Source organism: Micropterus dolomieu, linkage group LG17 (genome assembly GCF_021292245.1).
Source record: "Micropterus dolomieu isolate WLL.071019.BEF.003 ecotype Adirondacks linkage group LG17, ASM2129224v1, whole genome shotgun sequence".
NCBI lineage: Eukaryota > Metazoa > Chordata > Actinopteri > Centrarchiformes > Centrarchidae > Micropterus > Micropterus dolomieu.
The window spans coordinates 6,093,648-6,120,322 of NC_060166.1; the positions used below are offsets into that span (position 1 = coordinate 6,093,648).

Below are 26,675 nucleotides of genomic sequence, written 5' to 3' on the forward strand. Positions count from 1 at the left end.
AGCAAACGTTGAACATTACAAGTCTGTTTTCACAGCAGACATTTTTAACTGTCAGTAGCAGGAAAGGCCCAGGTGCTAATGACATTAATAATGGACGCTTTGAAGTTAGTTTTACTAGTTGCAAGGCACTGGCTCAGTGGCATGGCTTACTGGCACACATACTGTAAATGAATGGAGCATGTTATTAAGTACACCTGCTCTTTACCTGCTGTGACAAGTCAAACTGTCTGCTGTGAAAAAGGTATAACTTTCTTTCATAAAGATAAAATGTATTAAAGGGAGACCTGCCTCTGATAGTTAATGTACTGTATGTAATGTTAATTAGTTGATGTTCTGGTGCATAATTAAAGCAACACTAGGAGTCGTATTATCCTCCATTACAAAGTGGGCCGTAACAAAGAAGAGCATCTCATTCTCTCTAAGATGGCAGATTCACTTAATTTGCACAAATTAAATTCTGATTGTGGTGTCAGGTATAGTCCCTTGTAGGAACACTCCAATCAGAAAATGATGAATTGAAACTCAGTCACAGCTGCACAGTTTTTATTGAATTCAGCTTAGCAAAAACTAAAAGCAGAGGGAGAGGGGGAAAGGGAAGAACTCCGTGACCAACCTGGTGAGATCAGCCTGCTGCTGGAGCTGCTCTTGCACTTTACGGCAAACCTCGCCGGCTGCGTCGTACACTTTGCCGACTTTGGTGAAGAGGGCGGCGATCTTGTCGCTACGGAGAAAACCAGCTGCCCGCCTCTTCAGCATGTGACCCAGGCAGGCCTCGATGGCAGCTGGAGAGAGAGGAGGAGAGGTGAGAGCGTTAATACTGACATGAGAGGTGAGCAGGGGAAAAGCAATGGAGAGACGGAGTGGAGAAGAACAGAAAGTAGACAAATGAGGAAGGCAGCAAGTGTAAGAGGTTATTAGCAAAACGAAAACACGGAGGACAATAGAAATTATTGGTTAAACTAAGTACATATGAAATAACAACTGAAGGAGATAAAACCCACAAGTAGCTTCTAAAGGCTGTAATGTTCATTACACACACCACAATATGAAACTGCCAGAGATAATGCCACCATAGCAATAATCATGCTTTTCTGAGAGCCTCACTGTTAGTGGAGCTAAAAACTCAAACGTGTCACAAAAGGAAAGGCTATACAGTGATGAAAATCAAATGGTTTAGATTATACTATATATTATATATGTAGGGTTGGGTTGGGTATTGTTTAAAATTTTACGATACCAGTACCAAACCAGTACCCTTAAAGTAATACCGATACCAATAGAGTACTTCATTCGATACCTTGCATAAAATGCCACCTGTTGAAGCCATATTAGTGCATTGGTAAGCTATTATTATTTTTATTGTTGTTATGGACAAGCAAGGTTATCTATTTTATTTGTTTCTTGTTACATAAAAGTATTGGGAAATTGTATAAGATCGCTGCTCATCCTATTAGTTCATCCTCACGGGTAGTATAATAATTAATATTATATTTGAATAAGGGAGGAGGAGTGAAATAGTTTAGTGATCAAGTAAGTTGTGGGAAACGAATTTAAGGTAATTTTTTGATACATGTGTTGAAAGTGAACAACAGAAAATTAATTTGTTAACTTTCAATCAATAAACTGAATTGAAAGATCTCCGCGAGTGCTTTTTCCTTTAGTGGTGAGTCGCAAACCTCCTCCGAAAACGACAGTCACAAGTATAAAACAAGTAAGGAGTCTGTTTAAACAAGTCACTTAACTACACTAAACACTCACAAACAGGAAAAGAGAATCTGCACGTCCAACCGATCAATCCAACTACAGCTGAAGCAGCCGCAGCTGCAGCCGGAGGCTCCATCAGTAAAATCAGAAGATCGCTGCTGCGCCACAAAAGGTTTAATTGATGTGATGGATCGCAGCAATCTATCAGTGAAAAGTGACGTAAATAGCAAATAAAAATGCGTGATACATGCAAATTGCATTTCTGTATATCATCTAAGAAGCAATTTTCCTGGTTTTTTGGAGGAAGTACACACTCTGACCAATCCAAATTCACAACTCACTTTGATAGACCTATGACCTGTTCTTAAAAATAACATCATTCTTGTAGCATGTACGCAGTTATTTTTCAGTTAAATACCTGTAACCATCAGCAGCAGGAATACATGCATCTGTAGTGTCAAACTTTTGATGCACAGCGCATCGTTGCCATTTGGCAGGGGAACTTTATTCATTAAATTATTCATTCATTAAATCTAAATTCACACACTAAATTTCTGACCCATGGCATTAAATGGTAATTGACCTACTGTGCTTTTGTAGGAGCTTCTCCACACTAATTCAAGTTTGATCATTTGTACAGGGACTTTTATTTCAAGCAAACCTCAAAGCTGAGGGTGCAGTCTCAGATCTTGCCCTGGAGGTCGCAAGGTCGAATGTGCTATAATGTCTTATATTTATTATTAAAGGAAAGCTTGTGAAGTGTCCAAAATGGAAAAGGGTCATCCTCTGTTCTCAAATCTTGTGGAAATTTGTTAAAATACAAATATCTGCAGCCAATTTCATGGCAATCTGTCCAGTACCTTCCTCTCAACCAAATCAAATGTTTGGAAGGTGTTAGATTTGCAAATTAGTAGACTGACAATGTGTGCAGTATGAAATGTGTAATTTCTGTGAAAATGAACTAAACACAAAAGTATAAAGAGAATAATTATGTGAATTTACAGCATACAGTGTCCTCTGTATCGACACAAATATCAACATGCTGCTGTGACTCATTCCTTCATTCCAGCTCCAGGCTTTCTCAGAGTTTTGCTAATGGACTTGTGTGTGGAGATGATGTTATTACTGAAAACTTTCCTCTGTATCTCTTGTTCTAGGGGAGATATGACGGCCGCTTATTAAATCACAGGCAACACAGTCACCTGAAATGTAATTTTCAGACGTGATGTACAATTACTGGCCGCCTACAACACCTTTAAATATTTAGAGGGTTGGAGATGGTAACCGTGTGCAGCTGCTCCCTGAGCGTGCCCTTTACACTGCAGGTACTTGTGTTGTCCGTTCATTACCGATACAGATAAGAGTACATAAACCTTAATGATATCTGGTGGGAGGATTGGTTCATGGCAGCACAAAAGTAGTGATAGATATCTGCAAGAGAAATGGTGTACGGCAGAATGTAACTGAGACTGAAAAGTAAAACTTTGAGGAATTCAGCATTTTATATATATAGTGATGAGAAAAGCACAAGAAAATGATTTTGTAGTTTCTGTGAAAAGCATAGATATGGCTTTCGAAAAGGAAGATAATACACACCATATCATGAGTTTTTAATTGTTTTTATATTTCAACATACTGTAGAGTGTTTCATTTTAATATCAGAAGGATACAAATATATAGAACGAAGGAATGTGATATTAGACTTTGGTGAGTTGTACATTCCATATCCATAATTGCTATTATCCAGTCAAACTGCACACAGCAAAGAACAAATGCACTGTTGTATACCAACATGACAGTAAGTATATTAGCTATAAAAGAAACACAGAAGTGGCCCAGAGAAAGTCATTGACTCATATGCAGAAAATGAGGGCAAAATGGAGGCAAACTGTCTTTCTAGATGTGACCCATCCATTAGTTGTCTCTCTCTCTCTCTGTAATTCCTGCATTAATGCTCAGCCATAATGATGGTAAAAGCAACATTGTGACGTGATTATTCAAGCGAACACAGACTATTTGTATGTATGTGGTTCATGTTTTAATAAGTTTTAGTAATGTGCTGAACAAAATCTTAAACAGAAATTAAATAAAGGGTTTCTGAAAAAGTACTGTATTAATGCAAACATGTACCATACCACAGAGAATATCTTTTTAGAAAAAAAGTCCATCCACAGTGTTACTTCATACGAGCTCTGAGCTTTTGTGGCTGTCTGCCTGTGTTTTTCCTCTGTGAGGTGAATCTAGTGGATATTACAGTGGAATATAATGAGCAACAACAACATAATTCTCTGTGATGCTGGGAAAAAAGTGCTTTATGGGTGTAATAGTCTACTTTTATTGCTGTTCTCAGGGCCTTAGAGGAAGTGCTTGAGAGGCTTGAGGTTTTTAGCTCTCTCTGTACAGTATATTCAGAGAAGCGTTACTTTGGCAGATTAACATGTTAAGCTATGGAGAAGTATTGTTTGTGCCCAGTTATACTTAGGGGATGGTAAGGATTAGCAGCTATAAAGTTGGAGCTAAGTGGATGTGTACAGGGAGCGAGTAATAGTCTTTGAGGGAACATTAATGCACGGTTGTTTCTGTGGAAACACAAAAGTTGAGCAGAGGATGCGAGCAGCTCTCCCATGGGAGGGACCGCACCCCGCTCCTCTCTTTGTGCTGCCTTCCCTCACGACTGGACTGCTTATTCATGTTTTGGGTGTCTGTGGCTCTGATGAATTATCAAATCCTTCCTATTGTGTGCATAATTGCCTTCATATTGGGATTGAGGGCAAAACATGCAGAAATTAATTGCTTTCATTTTGATATACCTAGGACCACAAGAGCAGAGGAACAGTTCATCCAAGCACTGTTACAACTGCTCGCTATACAGAATGTGTTCATTTTTGTGTAGCACATTTGGTTAATCCCTGCCGTTCCTGCTCCACCTATCATCCATCCATCCACTTTCCATATTTTACAGTGACTGATTGTGCACACGCTGCGCAGCCCCCCTCCTCGCGCATGCTCTCACTCAGTCAAGCACAATATCTTCAGCAAAGCTTCAGAAGTTTTGCAAACACAATGTCTGAGAAACAACCAGCAGCAATGAAAGAACTGCCCATCCGTCCTTTGCCAACAACAGCATGTAGTACAAAACAAGATTTGACGCTTCGATGGGCGGAGCCTGATTCGACTGTCAATCTCACAGTGAAAGCTTCGCAACGAAACAAGGATCATGCCATTTTGTCTATATGGGGGTGCTCAACATCTGATTTTACAACTACCAGTTTTCTCCCAATAAGTTAATATACAGCCTATTACAATATACATTTCAGTGTTTAATGCTGTAAATAAACATGCAAAAAGAAAAAAAACTTATAGCATAAATAAATCCGAGATTGTAACTCTAACCCTGGGTCGTCAGTGCGCATGTGTAGGCGTAGCGTGAACGTGTGTAGTGGCAGGAGGAAAACTTGCTAAAGAGATGGAGCCACAGCTTCACCAGTGTTGTGCAGAGTTGTCCGCACCTCGTGGGACTTTCGGATAATTTATCACCGTTGATAAACTGCACAAAGAATATTTTATCGTTTTTAAACAGCGGCTACTTGAAATAGACCCGCGAGGAACCGCGACATGCATGCAGTTGTGCAGCACAGCAAAAACTCTGCACAAGACCAGTGAATGACAGGGGCGAGAGAGAGAAAATGGTCAACAATAAGCCTCAGGTTAGCTTCAGCTTGCAATTGCCCTGCACAAAAACACACATGATTCGACTATAGGCAGGACTTGACGATTCTGATTCGACTATGTAAATCTTTAGTCGGGGACAGCCCTAGTGTGAACACATTCCAGCTCCACACAGAGCTTTGTGCTCATTATCTTCGATGCCATGGCGGTCGTATTGACGAAGGGTAAAGAGGCATGATGACAAACAGTGGGGAATAACTTTTGAGTGGGACGGTAGTGTACTAGCATCTCATCCCCAGTGTTTCCCATTAATTAACAAGACCATAGTCTAATTTGCTCCGCCATAGTTTCAAAATGAACTGAAAATATTTTTTACACATCTCATAATTACATTTCAGACCTCTAAAGTTGTGTTTTGCGCTGTTGCTCTGTGCTACTGTAAGCTTGCACGCTCGCACACTTTGGCATTCGACTCGAGACAACCACTTTTATTGTTAGGTAACTACGGTAACGTTTAACGGCCTGTTTCTGTCACTCGTTTGTGAGAAGGCGATTAAGCTAACCGCGCCTACATTTGAAGTCCACACGTATTAAAGCCATCATGGTAAATCCACTGTAATGGACCAGAGCGAGCTGACAGGCAGGTTAGCGACTTTATCCTGTCAGTTTGTCTCTTTACAAAGACAAGTGTAGTAGTAGTAGTAGCAGTATGAAAGTCCTACCTGAAGAGAGGCTATGAATCAAATTGTCAAATCAAAAAACAGCTAGTCGCTATAATCTCGGTCTCCCTCTGTCTCTCTGTCTCTGCTGGGCAAATAGTGAAAAGTGGATTTATCAGAGATTTTCTGCTGAACACAGCTGTCTAAGACGGCAGATGAGAGCGACGAGATAGAACCACACAGGAAATAAACAAAGACGATATGCTAAAAGAATCTAATAAGATGAACAGAGATGCAGAGCCAATGTGATGTAACTGTGATTTCAGGACTATGAACTATCCATTTTACAACGCATAGAATAATTTAATTTGATACTGTATGATCAGTGATCACACAGACACACAAACTCTGATGTAAATTTTTTCTGATGGGGGATAATGAGCAGACGTTGCTTCTATGAATGGGAATGATCACTTCCCTTCAGTTAATTGGTCAAATCAAATTATTTTTATAGATATGTAGAGGACACATTCTTACACACTCTTGCCTCCCTATCAAATTTCAATAGAAATGATCCTCTGTATTTTGTTTGTTTTTGTATAATTGAAATGGTTGTGCTTTGAAAGCATTTGTGCTGACATCACTGACAAAGCTAATTAGGTTACGCTTGTCTCCCTTGTCCTGTCTTCCTGTATCTGTCTGTCTGACAAACCTGTGTCTGCTGCTGTCAGTGTCTCACCTATCTCAATTGTACAGCTCCTGTCTCATCCCAGTGTCTACCACAAAGTCTCTGTTTTCTGTCTAATCCATCACTGCAGATAGCCTGCTTGTGTGTCTACAACACTGTGATCTGACTGATGATATATAGCAGACAAAAGGTTAGTTGTATTTAATGACTTTGTGGGGAAGCCCAACAACAGAGGAGGCAAAAGTAAATGAATTACTCAGTAGATAAAAGAATGATAATGGTAATGCTAAATGTATGAAGCTTATGTGATGATTATGTTGAGGGTAGCATCAAAAAAAAATTGAGCACAGAGGTCAGCGGCTCACAAGTTCTCTGTTAATACTTTAACGAGGTACTGGGATTTAAAATATTTATTTACTTACAAAACCAGTGAAATAGATAATTTACGAGGGATATGAGAAATAATTGGCATGACATTAACAGCTGAGTTAAATGTAATGTTACTATTTTCCCATTGTGCAGCATCGACTTGGTTTTTAACCTTTTAACTTCCCCATTTTTGATCAGCAGTAAGCTACTACCTAATTTGTTGATTTTCAGTGATTAGTCAAAGAAAACCCATTGTTAAAAGGTATGTTATTTGGAATATTCGACGGCACATTGATTTTTTTGAAACATTCACTCTAAATGGGAATTGTCTCTCACACCGCTTGATTATCTGTAACAGAAACGTCTACCAATATTTTGATTACGGCAGTAGAGAGGGTGCAGCTGATGGTGAGGAGTACAGTGTGAAATTAACTAGTTGTAGCAGTTAATGTTGACTTTACAATCAGCTGGTGCAACATGCTTCTGGGTGCTAAAGAGGTTACAGTGGCATGGGCACATCTCACTACCTTCACAGTGTGAGCAGACAAAAGGCTCGGATCCATCATCTGATATCAACAAAAGGCACAATACAGAATCTCTCTATTGATCATAATGTCTTGCATGCACAATAATTACAGTATCTCACAAAAGTGAGTACACCCCTCACATTTTTGAAATATTTGATCATATCTTTTCATGTGACAACACTGAAGAAATGACACTTTGCTACAATCTAAAGTAGGGAGTGGACAGTTTGTATAACAGTGTAAATTTGCTGCATGAAAAAATGTCAACCTGTCCTTGAAGTTGAGTCCAAGTCCATGCAGCTACTAGATCAAGTGAAGCTCTAGTCTAGTGGTTCTCAACCTTTCTTGGGCCAGCGCCCCCCTATCCATTATGCAGGTCCCTTACCGCCCCCCATCAAAAAAGATGTTCGCTATTTGCCCTGAATATTGTTGATTTTTTTGTTGTTGTTGTTATTAAAAACATGGAAAAACACATAGTTGAATGACAAATAACATATTAATTACTTTCCCAGGTAACAAAAAAGCCATTTGAAAAGCAACTATATTTAACTAATAAGTGAATTTTCTTCCCAGAAACTGTGTGTGAAGCCAGAGACTGTTTGGGGGGTATGGGGGTCCTCCCCCATAAGATTTTGAGCATTAAACACTTAATTTCCTGCATTCTGGTAAACATTTCTGCTCCAATTTATGTGGAAATGTCTTATTATATAAAGGGAAACACAAAATTCCTGTGGCAGGTGACAATTCAAAATATATAATTTTAATAGAATATAATGTAGTGAAGCTCTCAGGCAGTTTTTATTGCTTTTAAAATATTTTTCACCTGTAGGATAAATGAATCTGTTTTAATTCAGTAATTGACTGGACTTTATTAGCTCATCTGTTCATAAATTAACATATCATAACTCAGTGTTTCCCACAGAATGACCGTGTAAGGGTCATTCTGTGAATTCAGGGTAAGTCTGACAGCGGAATGTCCCTCTTGTAAATGCGTAACCACTGCGATAAGAAGACGATCACGGTGTATTCCTCAGAGAAATAAACACTTTTCCACGGTAATACCAAGAAAGAGAGCGTCAATTTTCCAGAGTTTACACAGTAAACGCCATTTGGATAAAATTTTAAATATGATACTCTAACTTCCCGTTCCCGTGAAGGCAGCACGGAGCTGCACCACAAGTAGCTGACGGAGAAAAAATACACGTCTCGTTCAGTCGCAGTGGACAAAATGTTGCAGACTACAGTTTTTTGCAAGTAGTTTAAAGTTTAAAGTTTATGATTATTATTGTGAATCTTTAGTGTAAACTCGCCTTAGAATTTCCAACTAACAAACGCACCCCCAAAGCTGCTCAGCACCCCCCTTTCCAAAATATTGCTTCCAGCGCCCCCCGGGAGGCAGTACCGCCCCCACTGAGAAACACTAATCTAGTCCTAACGGAAGTCGAGATCAAGCAAAGTACCACAAATCACACAAAAGTGCCAATTTCATATTCTTCATCCTGCTGTCTTACTGTTACTTACTCACAGAGAGAGTCAATTTTAATACAAAATATTTGTGTACAGCATCACAAGCTATCTATGAAAGGATAAGTTTTCACACACTTGTGCGTAACATTAATGTCAAAAATGAGGATGGTTGGTTGTTACACAGCAAAGACACACTATGCAAAATAAGCATTACCTGCACTTCTATGACACTGTAGCAGTACAGGTGATAATAAAGAATTTTGCTTCTCTATGGGGAACTGACAGCTAACTGACAACAGAGCAGCCAGAAATGCTGGGCAGGAAAGGAGAAAAGAGTCTAAACACCCACAAGACCACAAGACCAAACTCAAGATGGATGCTCACTCAAGTGGCATCCCTAAGGCAGTTATCAGGCTTCACAGAGCTCCCTCTCAGAAAATAGTCCTACCAGATACAGTATCCCAGAAAAGTGAGAACACCCCTCACATTTATTAAATATTTGATTATATCTTTTCATGTGACAACAGTGAAGAAATGACACTTTGCCACAATCTAAAGTAGTGAGTGTACAGCTTGTATAACAGTGTAAATTTGCTGTCCCCTCAAAATAACACATCACACAGCCATTAATGTCTAAACCGCTGGCAACAAAAGTGAGTAGGGCTGGGCGGTATATCGGGATATGAGGTATACGGATATAATTTCAAAAGAGATATGAAATTGGACAATACCGTTTATACCGATATAGTTTGATGTTGACTTAATTAATGTTTCCGTAAAGTCCTGCCAGCCTTTGCTCCTCTCTCTCTCCCTCATCGCACAGCCCTGCCTCTCCCTCTGCGTCTGCACACAGCCCTCTACTCACAAACTCTCTAACAAGATGGTGGGAGACACAGTGCTGGCCGACACGGTTAAAGACCTGGCTTGTAAAAAGAAGAACACAGTTTATTCAGTGTTTCCCACACATACACTTTAGGCGACACACTGCAGCATTTATCAGAGAAACACAGTGATTACGTTACAAGTCGCGAAACTGTGGATATTTTACAAGAGCGAACCAGGTAAAGCAACAGTGAACACACCAGTCAGATGTTATTCGTTAGCTACCACTTTGGCTATGTCATCAACACGCCTCTTCAATATCATCATACAGCCTAGCCTACTACTGATGGAGAAAGTCACCGAAGCGAGCATACAGGGAGACGGTAAAGCCCCTTTTCCATTGCACGGTACAAGCTCGACTCGCCTCGCCTTGTTTTGGTTTTATATTGTGTAAAAGTTGTACTTGTATCTGCTACCAGGTACTTTTTTTCATATCACCTCCGTCTTATCTGTCTTTACCTTCTGAGTAATGTTGAAACGTTTTAACTTAAATCAAGAGACAGCTGTGTGTGCGTCGCTGGTGTGTGTGTCGCATTGAACATTACGTCGTGGCAGTTAAATGTAAATGCTCCGTATTTGTATAGCGCCTTTCTAGTCTTTTCGCCCACTCAAAGCGCTTTTATACTACATCTGCATTCACCATTCACACACATTCATTCACTGAGCGTAAGTGCTCAAACAGAAACTAACGTTCACACGCATTCATATAATGGCGGAACAGCCGCCAGGTGCAAATTGGGGTTCAGTATCTTGCCCAAGGACACTTCGACTTGCAGCCTGGGGGACCTTCCGATTAACGGCCAACCTGCTCTACCTCCTTAGCCATAGCCACCCCGGTTGTGTGTGTCGTCGCTATGACGACCAACTACATTAAGTGGTGCTATCTGCAATGGAAAACGGAGGACGGCCAAACAGAGTCGAGCAGAGACGAGGCGAGTTGAGCTGGTACTGGTAATGGTGTGTCTGCAGCAGAGGTGTCATGTCACTCGTTAGTGTTGCAAGGTCTCAGGTGTGAATGGAGAGCAGGTGTGCTAAATTTGGTGTTATCGCTCTAACACTCCCTCATACTGGTCGCTGGAAGTTTAACATGGCACCTCATGGCAAAGAACTCTCTGAGGATCTGAAAAAAAGAATGGTTGCTGTACATAAAGATGGCCTAGGCTATAAGTAGATTGGCAAGACCCTGAAACTGAGTTGCAGCATGGTGGCATACAGCGGTTCAACAGGACACAGTACCACTCAGTCCCTCGCCGTGGTCGATCAAAGAAGTTGAGTGCACATGCTCAGCGTCATTTCCAGAGGATGTCTTTGGGAAATAAACATATGATTGCTGCAGAGGTTGAAGGGGTGGGGGGTCAGCCTTGGTCTGCATGGCTATCGTCCCAGAAGGAAGCGTCATCTAAGATGATGGACAAGAAAGCCCGCAAACAGTTTGCTGAAGACAAGAGGACTAAAGACAAGATAAACTTATTTGGTTCAGATGGTGGCAAGAGTGTGTGGCGGCAACCATGTGGGCAAAGACAAGTGTGTCTTGCCTACAGTCAAGCATGGCGGTGGGAGTGTCGTGGTCTGGGGCTGCATGAGTGCTGCAGTTGGGGAGCTGGGGAGCTACAGTTCATTGAGGGAACCATGAATGGCAACATGTACTGCGACATACTGAAGCAGAGCATGATCCCCTCACTTCGGAGACTGGGCCGCAGGGCAGTATTCCAACATGATAACGACCCCAAACACACCTCCAAGACGACCACTGCTGTGCTAAAGAAGGTGAGGGTAAAGGTGATGGACTGGCCAAGCATGTCTCCAGACCTAAACCCTACTGAGCATCTGTGGGGAACCCTCAAATGGAAGGTGGAGGAGCACAAGGTCTCTAAAATCCACAAGCTCCGTGATGTCGTCATGGAAGAGGACTCTAGTGGCAACCTGTGAAGAATGGTGACCTCCATGCCCAAGAGAGTTAAGGCAGTGCTGGAAAATAATGGTAGCCACAAAAAATATTGACACTTTGAGCCCAATTTGGATATTTTCACTTAAGGGTGTACTCACTTTTGTTGCCAGCGGTTTAGACATTAATGGCTGTGTGATGTGTTATTTTGAGGGGACAGCAAATTTACACTATACAAGCTATACACGTTATACAAGCTGTACACTCAATACTTTATATTGTAGCATAGTGTAATTTCTTCAGTGTTGTCACATGAATAGATATAATCAAATATTTACAAAAATGTGAGGGGCTGTACTCAATTTTGTGAGATACTGTATATAAAGCTGGATATATGTGTGAGGTATGATTGATGACTTTAATAATCCTGGTAACTTCAGGCTCTACATGTTGACAGACAGATGTCTGTGACTCTAGTACATGTGACATAATTGTGCATAAATGTGAAAATGCACATCAAGGGTTATCCATGTGTGTATATGTGTGGGCAGGTCATTTAAGTGTGGGTTGAAGGGTATGTGCACTTTCATATCAAAACATTTGCTACTGTGTTAAATGCAGCTATAACTTGCGAATGGTGGATTTGAGGCTCTCATATCTTCATGTCTTAAAGGAAAATCCAGTTCCAGAAAACAGTTAGTAGCGATGTAGTTCATACTACCACTATGTTTCTTGGTTATAAATCCTCCTTGTTCTGCTGGATAACTGACTAAATGTAGACAGCATGAAATCACATCACACATATTTCTAGCATAGATAGACAGAAATCCATAATCTCAGTCAGCTTTTAATAGCCAGTAACCGAGTGTACACACTTCTACACACACCTCTGAGTAAAGAGCCACAGAAGCTTTGAAAAGAGGGCCATCTTTTCAAAGCCTTGAAGGAAATACTTCTGGCAGTGATTACTCCACTGAGTCTCCCCACTGAACTGCAAAATCCTTTTGAGTCAGTGTAATTTAGGCTTAGAGCGGCTAAAACTGGATAGCTTTCATTTGCAGAGCGAGATCAGGAGGCCCCCAGCCCCTACTGCTAGGTAATCTTACACCAAACAATCTACTTAGGATGTTAAAATATAAATTCAACATGCCAAACCACAAATAATAAAAATGTGTAGTAAAATTATTAAAAGTTCATGATGTAACCCACTCCTGGGTGAGTACACCTCGCTCTAGGTTCAGAAGGAGCTAAGGTTCGAGCGTAATAACCATAAACACACAGAGGCAAATTCAGTTAACTGCAACTATAGTTTGCCTATGAATCACAAGACAGTGCAACTATTGGTCAAAGTCAACTATGTTTGAGTTCAGATCAGATGGAGGTCTGATCTGTCAGAGTCTGATGAATCAGAGTGCACTCTTTAACTATTATTTGTGTTCAAGCTGGTACCAATCCAGGTGACTGGCACGATCTTACCACAAGGCAGGCTATGTGAGTGGGAAATCAAGCTGGGAGGCTCGCCATATACTGGAATCACTGGATCTTCTCACCCAATAAGAGACGTGACACTTCTGGTGGTTGGTGGCTTCTTCAGGGAAACCTTTCACTGTCATCTGATGGCTATGTGTGAAATAAATCTTTGGTCAAGAAATATTCAAATATAGATCCAGCACAGGCTTATTCTAACACAATGTCTGATATAAATGTACTCTGGACTATTTTTGTTCCTTTCAGAGAGTCTATACTGGTCTGACTTTATGAGTCATGCGGCGGCTGCTGAAACAGGTGCAGACAGGAAAAGAAAAAGAGAGATAGTGGGGGACACTGGCTGAACAACAAGGGTCTTGAGACAGATGGAGGGGACCGCAAGGGAAAAAATAACACAGAGGAGAGAAAACAGCAGAGACCATATTGATTTTAGCAGAGAAGATGGGGAAACACTAACTCTTTTCTTCCAGTTTCTCCTTGTGCTGCCCAACTCCCACAAGGAAATCACAAAGTCTGCTGCCAAACAGGTGACACAGCAGTGTTTATGTAGCAATTTCAGCCACCATTCTGTCACACAAACTGTGGCAGCTAAACAATTTAAAATTGAAAGTTCTGCCATGCGGGAAGTAAAACTTCTTTTGTTGAGTCTTTTGTTGTTCAGCTGCTGTTAAATACAAAGATGAACTTTTTCAACCTGAACAGTATTTTGTGTCGTTTGTGTCTATGTGACTATTTGGGAGCACTTTTTAAAAATTGGTCCAGTATTGAGCGAGCACGCTGCAGCGAAACAGTGCTGCAACTCGATCCTTGCAGACAATTGCTCGGGCAATAAAACAAACTAACCGTTCGAGGCAGCGGTAGGACCAGAGAGGGGGAAAAAGGTCTCTCTATTTACCATGATGTTGTCAGACACTTATAATAACAATCTGGCCTGTGAGCGGCAAAAACAAGAACTTTAGTACATGTACTTTGACGGGGCGCAATTGCCAGCAAGGATTGTATAGCAGCTCTGTCTCACTGCTACCAACTGCAGCGCGCTCGCTCAACATTGGACCACTTTCAAAGAATGTTCTCACAAATAGTCATATAGACAGGCTGAAAAAAATGGTTGAAAAAAGTTACCCTTTAAAGCGGGACTGTGTAAAGTGGGTTTATTTGAGCTTTTTATTGCTGCCAAAAAGTGATGAGAAAATATTGACATTTAATTATTTATTTTGTACTGGCATCAAATAAATAAAGGATATGCTAAACTGACTGAAGCAAACGCAAAATAATTTGGGATCCTTCCAGAGATGCTGAGTTATGAGGGCCAAAAGCCTGCAAGTTTATCACTAAATTCACATTCCTTTCATACTTTTCTCATTATTTCTGATTATTAATGACTGCACTCCATGCCATTCAATCCCGAATATAAGAGGCCAAATGGAAGCCAAGTGAGAGGAAAAAGAAAACTGTCAATTCTGCCAGGTGAAATCAATCAGCCATAGAGAGACGGCTCATATTTACCAGCCTGCATGTGAAGCCGCAAACCAAAGCAAATCAGAATCAGAAGGAGCTTTATTGCCAAGTAGTGTTTTACACATACGAGGAATTTGCTGTGGTGATAAGGTGCTACATGTAGACAAACATACAGTCAACATAAATAATAATAAAAGTAAATATGGCATGGAAGAACAGCGTTGCAGATATATACATGTGCATTATTCTGGGTGTGTGCCATGCAGATGTAATGCAACGGAAGAGAATATTGTGTACATATAAATATATTAACTGACATAAAAATATACAACAACAAAGATCGACAATCAACAACAAATATGTGCGACGTGCCAGGTCTGTGCCCGACATTAGATGAAACTGTATTTACATGTGCAGAACCAAAGGAACCATACAGGCGCTTGCTCAGTGCCAGATTTTTGTTTCATTTCTAGCTCTGGGTGCATAATTCCCATCGGTGATCACACCTCATGCCATAAATCAATTTAGGCAAACAGGGAAAATTTTGGCATTTCAATTATGAGGGTTGGGTTGCTCTTTGTACTGGTGGTGGTTAGCACTTTCGCCTCACAGCAAGAAGGTCGTGGGTTCAAACCCCGGTTGCCTCGGCCCTTCTGTGTGGAGTTTGCATGTTCTCCCCGTGTCTGCGTGGGTTCTCTCCGGGTGCTCCGGCTTCCTCCCACCATCCAAAGACATGCAGGCTAGGTTAATTGGTTACCCTAAATTGTCCTTACAGTGCCGGACAGGCAGCACTCTCCAGGTGTGAGTGTGAGTGGTTGTTCGTCTATGTGTGGCCCTGCGATGGACTGGCGACCTGTCCAGGGTGTACCCCGCCTTGCGCCTGATGTCAGCTGGAATTGGCTCCAGCCCCCCGTGACCCTGTACGCAGGATAAGCGGTTGACGATGGATGGATGGGTTGCTCTTTGCTGTTGCAGCTCCCTCTTCGTGATTACTTTCATAAATACCCAGCGCAGTGTTAATTGACGCTCTGACCTGAGTTATAAATGTGTCAGTGACTCTCGTTAATAGCAGCTTTAAAGGAGGACAGAGTTCCAGTAGCCAGTGGCTGCTATTTATCAACAAGGATGACAGCTGAAAATCCTTCTAGGGGGAAGTAAAGGAAATGCACAGCCATCCCAGACAGCATATGTGGAATGATGTTTAGAAATGTTAATTGCTGATATTTGCTTTGAGAAGGTGAGTGTCCCAGCAAGATCAACAGAAGCGTTGACAGTGCCGGACAGGCAGCACTCTCCAGTATCTGCTTCACACAGGAGAGGATGGAGTGCGTGTTGGCAGCCCTGTGAGCAGGATCAGGGTCTTCTAAATAGACTCGAGTAGATTTAGTGCAAATTGACTCACTCTCGAGGTTTCTGCCTGTCACGCCTTTTTCTGCTCTCTTGCGTGGGATGGGAGGATGTTTGGAGGAAAGATGAGAGAGGGAGGGAGCAGAGATGGTCAAGGGGTCAGCCAGGTTGGCATGGAGACCGATCGGCATCTGCTTTCGGTTGCCATTGGAAATGAACTGTTGCGGCAGCAGCTGTGTGCGGAGCTTCAGCCGTAGCAGGACCAATTTAGCCTGGCCTTTCTGTACCTTGCTGAGTTGCAACCTTGGCTGTTTGAGTGGGAGCTGTGATGGAAGCTTTTCAGAGCGAAGGATGCAGCGTCTGCTATGACTAAGACTGCAGTCCTCGAGCCCTAGTCGCATGATACAGAGGATATAGAAGGGATTGGTGGGTTCAGGGCAAGGCTTAGTAAAATGTAATTATAACTGAGGTGAGTCAGAATGGAATAAAGGTGAAGGGAACACAGGCAGGTTGTACAATGGAGGAAAATGAAGGGAGGCACTAGCTGAGATACCTGTGCTGATGCCTGGAATGAAAGCAGGATTTACCAAGTTCAGCTCAGTCACACTGATTTATAACAGTCTCTGTTACAGATGCGACAGACCCATTCAGTCTTTCACTCTGTCCATTTTCCTTTCATTTTTCACTTTCTCAAACACATGCATGCTGCACACACACATATGTATCTGTTTTTAATGGACACCCTCTGTTTCCACATTAGTGATGAACACTCATTTTTAGGCCTTTAATCTCAGACACACAAAGAGGCGCACATAAGTGTGCGTGTTTCAACATTATCGCCACGAGATTCACAACTTATTTTTTTTACACCTCTTCCTCCACTCTCTCACGCTTCCTCTGTTCACCTTCTGACTTCCAACACCTCCTCCCTCTGTCCATGCATTCACTGTTCTTGTTTTCACACAGTGGTCTTCAGTTATTTCTATTTATTAGGGCAACACAGTCAAAGTCCAGGCTGAGAAGTGGTGAACAATGTGAGTGGTGTTTCTGTTCTATTTTAGATGAAAGACAAAGAAACCATACAGCAGCCTGCACTTGGCAAGATTTTTCTACACTTATATAAAAGGGATTATACATAATGACTAATGGCTTTATTGGTGGTTGATAAATAATGTACTAATGCTGTTTTGACTTGGCTTGTTTGGTTGTGAAAAATGCCCTTGACAGAACTTTAGTTCATCAGGAAGACCACAATGGACATTTGCAGATGTGATGGAATAAGTTAAGACTAATTAAGGACTTATTGCGAATACTTATGAACGTTTGCTCTTGGCTCATTATAAAATGACAATTATGACTTCCTTGCACCAGTGTGCACTGATTTAATAAATGTTTGTGCATGTACAGTATGTGTTGAAAGTTTAATTGGTTGCTATAATCATTCCTAATTTCCATACTGGCCAAAAAAGAATTCCCCTCTCAAAGCTATTGAAGCTATGGGGGACAAAATCTACAGTCCTTATATCATGCATAAATGACTTCTTAAGTTAAGATGAAGTTAATATTATGCTTTGGCAGTCTGAACCAAGTGGATATCTTTCAAAGCTGCTGTCTTTTTAGTATGAAATAAACTCTTTACTTGCTGAGCCAAGGCAGAGGGTTAGTGACACAAAGCAGGATTATGGTCCAAAAAGACAAAAACTTCAGAAGATCTCCACATGATTTGGGTAAGTCAGGCTGCAAAAGCCTCATATTAGCCTCTACTGAACATAGGAATAAACATTTCCACTGAACGATAACTGTGAACTTATATTGAAATTGCTTTGGGAAGGAGTGTCTTCATGGGCAAGAGGAATGATCACAGCGATGTGAGTATTGATTTAAGATAAGCATGAAAAAATGTGAACCTGTCCTTGAAGTTGAGTCCAAGTGCATGCAGCTCCGAGATCAAGTGAAGCTCTAGTCCTAACGGAAGTCGAGATCAGGCCAAGTACCACAAATCACAAAAAAAGTGCCAATTTAATATTCATCCTGTTGTTTTACTGTTAAATGCACAGAGAGAGTGAATTTTAATAGAAAATAATTGTTTTTTAATTTGTTTCTTTATTGTGAATCTTTAGTGTAAACTCGCCTTAGAATTTCCAACTAACAAACCCAAAAGCTGCTCAGCGCCCCCCTTTCCAAAATATTGCTTCCAGCGCCCCCCGGGAGGCAGTACCGCCCCCACTGAGAAACACTACTCTATTCCTAACGGAAGTCGAGATCAAGCAAAGTACCACAAATCACAAAAAAGTGCCAATTTCATATTCTTCATCCTGCTGTCTTACTGTTACTTACTCACAGAGAGAGTCAATTTTAATACAAAATATTTGTGTACAGCATCACAAGCTATCTATGAAAGGATAAGTTTTCACACACTTTAATGTCAAAAATGAGGATGGTTGGTTGTTACACAGCAAAGACACACTATGCAAAATAAGCATTACCTGCACTTCTATGACACTGTAGCAGTACAGGTGATAATAAAGAATTTTGCTTCTCTATGGGGAACTGACAGCTAACTGACAACAGAGCAGCCAGAAATGCTGGGCAGGAAAGGAGAAAAGAGTCTAAACACCCACAAGACCACAAGACCAAACTCAAGATCGAAGCTGACTCAAGTGGCATCCCTAAGGCAGTTATCAGGCTTCACAGAGCTCCATCTCAGCAACTGGGTGGAAACTGAGAAAATAGTCCTACCAGATATGTATATCATAGTCAAACCTGCATACACAACCTGTTCCATTACATTATTTCTACATAATTCATTAATAAACAAACTGAAAATAAATGGATGAAGGGCATAATCCTTTGGACTTCTTGTTATATTCACGGTTATCTATAAAGTCTGCATTTCTAAATGTTAATAAGTGGAATTTGGTTTAAATGGAGCAGCTCTTTCCCATGAGGTTTTATGTCAAGTGACCCCTTGGAGAGGTATCCTCGGTGAACTAAAGAGCTAAAAATTCTTCATGCTGCAAGAAGAAACACTACACGAGATTTTTCACAACCTGGCAACCCAATACTATATACTTCATCGAGAATGTAAAAAAAAAAAAAAGCCTCCTTTGAAGCGGCTGAAATCTATCTGTCAGACGATTCTCCACAGCGGGGCGGCTGTGGCTTAGGGCCGGCTACTTATCAGAAGGTTGGTGGTTCAAACCCCGGCCCACCCAGTCTGCATGTCTCAGTCTGCTTTTGGGCAAGATACTGAACCCTGCATGTGTATTTCTGTTTCTGATGCTAGAGACACCTTAGCCTTTGCCTCAGTGTATGAATGTGTGGGAATGGGGGGAATGGGAGGTTGTGTAAAAAAGTACATGTACAGACCATTTACCACATCACATCCAACACGAATAGCTTCCAGTGGTGCAGCAGAAGCCTGGCATTTTTCAGAGCAATCCTTCTCTTAACTGGCATCGTGTCACATTACAGAGAATCAATGCTTTCCCTGTGAGAAGACAGATGTGCCCTTAATGAGTGGAGTGGAGCACTAATCATGGTGATTGTCAGAGAGAGTTTAGGCTGATTCAGCGCTGGAGCTGAAGTGGAGCTGATGTGTGTTTGCATGCGTCTTCACACCGAGGAGTAAAGTATAACAAAAACACCCAACAATACATGAATATCAAGTTTCTGCTGAGGATACTTGATATTCAGCTGGAGATGTTGCTTCGCTGCATCCTGAACTGAGTGTATGTCATGTTGGAGATCTGATGGTTGGGACTGTTCAAGGAGTTTGACGTCACAGTGCTGTTCATGGAAGCAGCTGTGTGCAGAGGTATTATTTCTCAGGGTGTCTCAGTGGGATCATTTTCACACCAGTTCTCCCAGACAACTACCAAATATTACCAACTTGAAAAGGTCTGCCTTCAATAACTGTATATGACAGAAGAGTTGTACATATCAGTCAGTTTATAATATTTTACAGTGAACCACGCATTTCTATATATTTTTTAAAAAAACATAAAGAATAACTTGAAACTTGAAATGTACAGTCACTTTTTTACATTATCCATTGCAATGGCAGTTCTTTGCCTTCTTCCAGAAAAAATCTGTAATTTTGTAGCCAAGTTCCAGACTCTCTGAATCACCGCCTACATCTTCAGTTTGTCCAGAGATTCAAACAGGTCTGGTGTTTTGCCATTTACAGATCAAGTGTTTCTGGGAAATAATCAACCAATCACAGCTTTGTAAGTAGGATTGAGAATGTGAATGTCAAATGTCCAGCTACTTCGCAACACTGATGGGTTGTTGTTGCTTACTTAAAGAAATACTCCCAACTCCTAAACTTTTTGACTGTTGTGAAAATCATCAAGTTAACTGCTCCAGGCAACCACAACTACAGCTTATGTGTCAACTGCAAATGATGCCGGCCAGTTCAGTTTCACCACTTTCATGCTAGTGGTTCTTGTGCAAGTTCATACTGGTCTGGGGAACATCAAGACATTTATAATCAGATATGATGAATGGTTTGGGGAGTTCTATTTGATTGTTCCACAGAAAGAGGACATCCAGCTATTACATACTGCCCCTGGAAGAATTCATAGAACCAGGGTTACATAAGTAACTCTTAATTGGAGTTGTATTATGAAAACATATTGAGAGCAAGCAGCTGACTTGAGTAATTGAATGAAGCACGACAGCTGTTTTAATTATGAACACAGATTGCAGATTTTCTATTACCATAGTTAATAAGCTCCATTTCCTCATATATATCGAACAGTTGCCAGTCCATAGAAGCTGTCTTATCTCTGAACTTAGCTGTGTTTCCTATTCCAAACATAAAGGAGTGAAATCACATCTCAGCTCCAACAGTCACAACACATTCAATTTCAATCCCTCCCACATGCTGCTATTTATTATCATGGATATCGTTTGTTTTCACTGTTTCACTTCTCATAAATAGTTCTGAACGACTGCAGTGAAGCTCAGTGAAAACAATTAAGTGAAGGTAGAGATCAGGAGAACATTACACTGTGTAGTTTTGTACGCCATACACCACTTTTGACACCAACTGCCAAAAACCTTACCGTGGAATATGAGCTCCTAACAACAGGTTATGCTACTGTGTGCACTGCCTCTGATAGGTATGTACAAGTGGTTTCTGAATGGCAGCCTTGACATAAATAACAGCTTTGCAAAGCAGATGAAATGTAGTTTGTAGAGCATATGTCAGTCTGTGCCATCAAGCTCTGCTCTTTGCCCATGAAGTCTGTCTCTGTACGACGTGGGCTGTCAGGATTTCTGAAAAGGTGACTGAATCACCTATAATTCAGACACAAACAAAAGTCACACGGTGACTGCTAGACCTCAAAGCTCTAACACTTTAATCTGAATTCACTGTAACTGTTTTTTTTTTAGCTACTTCAACATCCTAATCCTTTCTCATGTGGTGTTTCCATTACTGAGTCCACCCACTGTTGAAGATAGAGAGTCCATGTTGTTTGCGTGGGAGTGAGAGAGGTTGCAACCGGCTGCCAGCAGTGAGGATGAAAAGAGGAGAGAGGGATGCAGGGATTAAAACCAGCAAGAGAGAGGTGAAAGCGGGTATCGGTTCTCACAACCCCTCCCCCTCTCTGAACCTACAGGCCTCCTCCCTGATGCCTGCTGCATCTTACCAGGTGGTCAGGAGTCAGACTCAGGACTCCTAGTGCCAGTCTGCCTAGCACCACGGCTCTGAAGAAAGCCTGAGTCTTAGCTGCTGAGAACTAGATGCACGTGAATAAGAGAAAAAAAGAGCACATGAAATAAACAGTTTAAGTTCAGAATTGGGGCATTCTCAGTGAAGTTAACAAACAAATGTTTTGTTTAAAATAAAAAGGAATAGTCACATGCGCTCACGCATGAAGGGAACTGCTGTTCACAAACAGAATGAGGTGTTCTCCCTTGAATATGTCATCTGAGCTCTGTTCCAGGAAATGCTGTCTGTGCTCAACTGGTGCAACTTTGCTGAGAGCGTGACTGAACGCCGGCAAGATGAGAGAGGAGACAGCGTGGAACAAACTATTTTCTTAACAGTACAGAGGACACTGAACTGAACACCTTGTCACTCCATTAAATTATATCTGATGTTAGTCATCGTCCCACATACACACACACACACACACACAGAAATGTTGGTGTTACTAGACTTGTGACAACCCTGTCTTTGACTACATGCAAACTTGATCTTCACGTGAACCTTACCTTACATTCCAAAACTCAGTCTACCCAAAACCTGTGTAATTTTAACCCTAAAACCAAAACTAATGCAGGATCAATAACATACAAAGTGCAGGAACAACATGTCAGACAGATCAGACTACAGTTGAAGGGCACCTGTGGCTCAGGGGTTGTCTACGATCCCCACCTCCGCCAGTCTGCAGATACTAAACCCCAAATTGCTCCCAATGGCTGTTCCATTGGTGTATGAATGTTTATTTCCGTTCCCTTCTGATGAGCAGTCGGCACTTTAGCCTCTGCTATCTGTGTGTGAATGGGTGAATGTGATGTGGTGAATGGGTGAATGTGATGTGGTCCGAAGAAAGGTGCTATACAAGTACAGACCATTTACCATTTCAGAGTTTGTGGTAGTAGACATCTTGTGTGGATGCACATAAAGCTGTTGATGAGACATTAGGACATCCTCTATTTACACGACTAGATAAAAGACAGTACTACAAATGAAACGGCTGGGCCTTGTACTTCAAATGGAGGAAAAACCACCCCAAAGGTTGTGCTGTGAAGAAGTCCTCCAGGTCAAAGACCAAACATGAATTTGAGGCACTGAGGTGTGAGAGATGAGCTGACCAAGATGAGGGTGACTGGGGTAATGGTCAACATGTTGCCAAGGATAGGGCACAATGGAAGGAGCTCAGTGTGGCTTTAGGATAAGTTCACATTATCTTCAAGCTTGTCTTTGACACTCACATGGCCATGTGTATACTGATAGAGCTGTTTTAATGTTCATATGCTATTATGATGCATCACTTTTGTTATTCCATGATTTTGTTAGAATACCTTCTCTATACTAGTTATTTATATTCTGAATGTAGCTTTTCTTTGGCCATGGATGGAGAACAATTGGTCATCTGCGCTACAAGACTTTGAACTATTAATTTCAAATCAAGAATAGTTTGCGTTACTACTAATCGTTTTCCAGAGCATACTGTTACTTTCAAATTTATTTCTGTTGTGCAAGAAGCCACTGGTTTTGGTTCAATTCAGTACACTTTGACAATCAATCAAGTAGACACTTGAATTTTTTTTGTTGAAGTTACATTTTATTGTCAAGGACACTATGCCATCCACAAACTCATCCTAGTCATCTGAAGCACTGACCTGAGGAGCTAGGTAGAAAATCCAATCACAAGGACAATCTGTCAGCAAATTTGGAAGTTGTTAACATGGATAATGTCATAATTTGAAGAACTGTAATCAAGTAATAATATGTTCATTTCTTGCTTTAAAAACTTGCTATTAAATTGCCATTTTTTCATTTCATTTTCATTGAAGCTTGAGCATCCTTGAGCACACCAAAAACATTTCAGTCGCTGCTGTACCTGCTTGATCATATCAATAAATGCATATTTTACAATTACAAATCATGTCAAAGTGACTTCCAAATTGTTAAAAACAATTTATACTGACGGGAAGAAAAACAATCTTTGTAAATATATCAGAAATACCCCTAGTTAACTGCATTTTACAAGCCTGGGGACGAACACTGTGATGTTAGCAGTGTTAAAGAAATACGACTGCTGTGTGAGTATTAGAGAGTGTTTTAGCACATTTTTGGCAGCGTGGTATACTGTATACAATTTGTAATTAATTGGTTAAAACATGCTAAACATTTGGTATTGTCCTTTAATGGTTTGTTTGTCACCCCCAAACTAGAATGCCTCCTGACGTATTCCACAAACTGTGTCATCACAGGCTTTAGTGTGTGTGTGTGTGTGTGTGTTTACGTGTCTAACACTCTGCGACAGTGAGATAAAGTTCTCCTATACAAGATCAGCAGAACTCAGCCATCGATTTCTATTGGCACAGGTTGTTTCAGCCCCTCAGCGAAAGGAGATAAACCTCAGCATTTTTTTGTTTTTCTACCTCGGCACTCCTCTTCTTATATATTTGATGAGCAGTTGAAGAGGTGATGGGTGGACTGACTGAATCAATATTTAATTACCCTGTGTGCAGTGTTGACATGAGACCAGAGAAAGTGGACATTAGAGTAGAGGACCATAAGGGGGAGGACATGTTAGTTAGGAGAATGAAAAAGACTATTGTTTTTCTGGAATTAGCAAAGGTGCTCTTTCTCTGTTCTGAAATGGAAAAACTTGGAAAGACAAAAGGAAAATATCTTCTGCCATAATGTACCTTAATTTGTCTTCCTTAATTAATGATTTTCAACGTCAGAGACAAAAATCTCTTGGCTATGGGAACCTTCTGCAATCTTTTGTAAGAGTGAAATCAAAGAAAAACACCCTGACTGCTGCTTTCGTAACGCATTTGTTTCTGGAACAAAGGAACAAAGCCCTTAAACCATTATTACACTACAACACATAAACCTGATTAAATCTGCTTTAAAGCACACAGATCAATAAAATGCAGGCACGCACTGGTATTGTGAGAAGTGTTCTTCATTAAGACTGTAATAAATATGAGCCCTACAGTCACTCCTGGCACAAACCTAATAAACTAATTAAAATCTAAAGGCATAAATGCCAAACTATGTTTTCCCTGTCCTAATTCAAATCTTTTTTCAATTTAACTTGTGTGGTTGGCCTGGTCCCCCAACAGCTGAGACGTCCGAGCCGGCATGACCTTAATTTTATTTCTCTCGTTCATGTTCTGAGGTGTGATCCAAGGGCAAATACACTGCCACTGCATCATCCACCATACGTGTGTGTGTGTGTGTGTGTGTGTGTGTGTGTGTGTGTGTGTGTGTGTGTGTGTGTGTGTGTTTGTGTGTGTGTGTGTGTAGTACATACACACACATACAAATATATGTGTGTGGTCACACTTACACATATATGAATACAACATACTTTCATGCATGAACACATACAAATACGAAATGTCAATAAGTACTTCTCTATGGGGGTAAATTGATGTCAAAATCATTGTAAATGCATAGACTATGAGTCACACATTCTGCTGTCTCCCTGTTCTCCCCCTGTGTCGTCTGCCTCCCTGTTCTCCTCCCGTGTCGTCTGTCTCCCTGTTCTCCCCCTTGTGTCTGTCTCCCTGTTCTCCTCCTGTGTCTGTCTCCCTGTTCTTCTCCCGTGTCGTCTGTCTCCCTGTTCTCCTCCTGTGTCTGTCTCCCTGTTCTTCTCCCGTGTCGTCTGTCTCCCTGTTCTTCTCCTGTGTCTGTCTCCCTGTTCTTCTCCCGTGTCGTCTGTCTCCCTGTTCTCCTCCTGTGTCTGTCTCCCTGTTCTTCTCCTGTGTCTGTCTCCCTGTTCTTCTCCCGTGTCGTCTGTCTCCCTGTTCTCCTCCTGTGTCTGTCTCCCTGTTCTCCTCCCGTGTCGTCTGTCTCCCTGTTCTTCTCCTGTGTCTGTCTCCCTGTTCTCCTCCCGTGTCGTCTGTCTCCCTGTTCTTCTCCCGTGTCTTCTGTCTCCCTGTTCTCCTCCCGTGTCTGTCTCCCTGTTCTCCTCCTGTGTCTGTCTCCCTGTTCTCCTCTCGTGTCGTCTGCCTCCCTGTTCTCCTCCCGTGTCGTCTGCCTCCCTGTTCTCCTCCCGTGTCGTCTGTCTCCCTGTTCTCCTCCCGTGTCGTCTGCCTCCCTGTTCTCCTCCCGTGTCGTCTGCCTCCCTGTTCTCCTCCCGTGTCGTCTGTCTCCCTGTTCTCCTCCCGTGTCGTCTGCCTCCCTGTTCTCCTCCCGTGTCGTCTGCCTCCCTGTTCTCCTCCCGTGTCGTCTGTCTCCCTGTTCTCCTCCCGTGTCGTCTGCCTCCCTGTTCTCCTCCCGTGTCGTCTGCCTCCCTGTTCTCCTCCCGTGTCGTCTGTCTCCCTGTTCTCCTCCCGTGTCGTCTGCCTCCCTGTTCTCCTCCCGTGTCGTCTGCCTCCCTGTTCTCCTCCCGTGTCGTCTGTCTCCCTGTTCTCCTCCCGTGTCGTCTGCCTCCCTGTTCTCCTCCCGTGTCGTCTGCCTCCCTGTTCTCCTCCCGTGTCGTCTGTCTCCCTGTTCTCCTCCCGTGTCGTCTGCCTCCCTGTTCTCCTCCCGTGTCGTCTGCCTCCCTGTTCTCCTCCCGTGTCGTCTGTCTCCCTGTTCTCCTCCCGTGTCGTCTGCCTCCCTGTTCTCCTCCCGTGTCGTCTGCCTCCCTGTTCTCCTCCCGTGTCGTCTGTCTCCCTGTTCTCCTCCCGTGTCGTCTGCCTCCCTGTTCTCCTCCCGTGTCGTCTGCCTCCCTGTTCTCCTCCCGTGTCGTCTGTCTCCCTGTTCTCCTCCCGTGTCGTCTGCCTCCCTGTTCTCCTCCCGTGTCGTCTGCCTCCCTGTTCTCCTCCCGTGTCGTCTGTCTCCCTGTTCT

The 26,675-nt window shown here is 42.0% G+C and overlaps 2 protein-coding genes across 3 annotated transcripts in view; one reads left to right on the forward strand and one right to left on the reverse strand.

Annotated features, from left to right (window-relative positions):
• The window catches only part of tpst1 (tyrosylprotein sulfotransferase 1), a gene marked incomplete at its 3' end in the record, with an annotated part of 837,181 nt that overhangs the window by 68,111 nt on the left and 742,395 nt on the right, over positions 1 to 26,675 (forward strand).
• sgsm2 (small G protein signaling modulator 2) overlaps positions 1 to 26,675 on the reverse strand; it is a 108,355-nt gene that overhangs the window by 46,941 nt on the left and 34,739 nt on the right. For both annotated transcript variants that reach the window (XM_046074870.1, XM_046074869.1), the window contains exon 3: positions 614 to 782. In XM_046074870.1, coding sequence (XP_045930826.1) covers positions 614 to 782 — 169 coding nt within the window. The remainder of the gene's footprint in view (positions 1 to 613; positions 783 to 26,675) is intronic.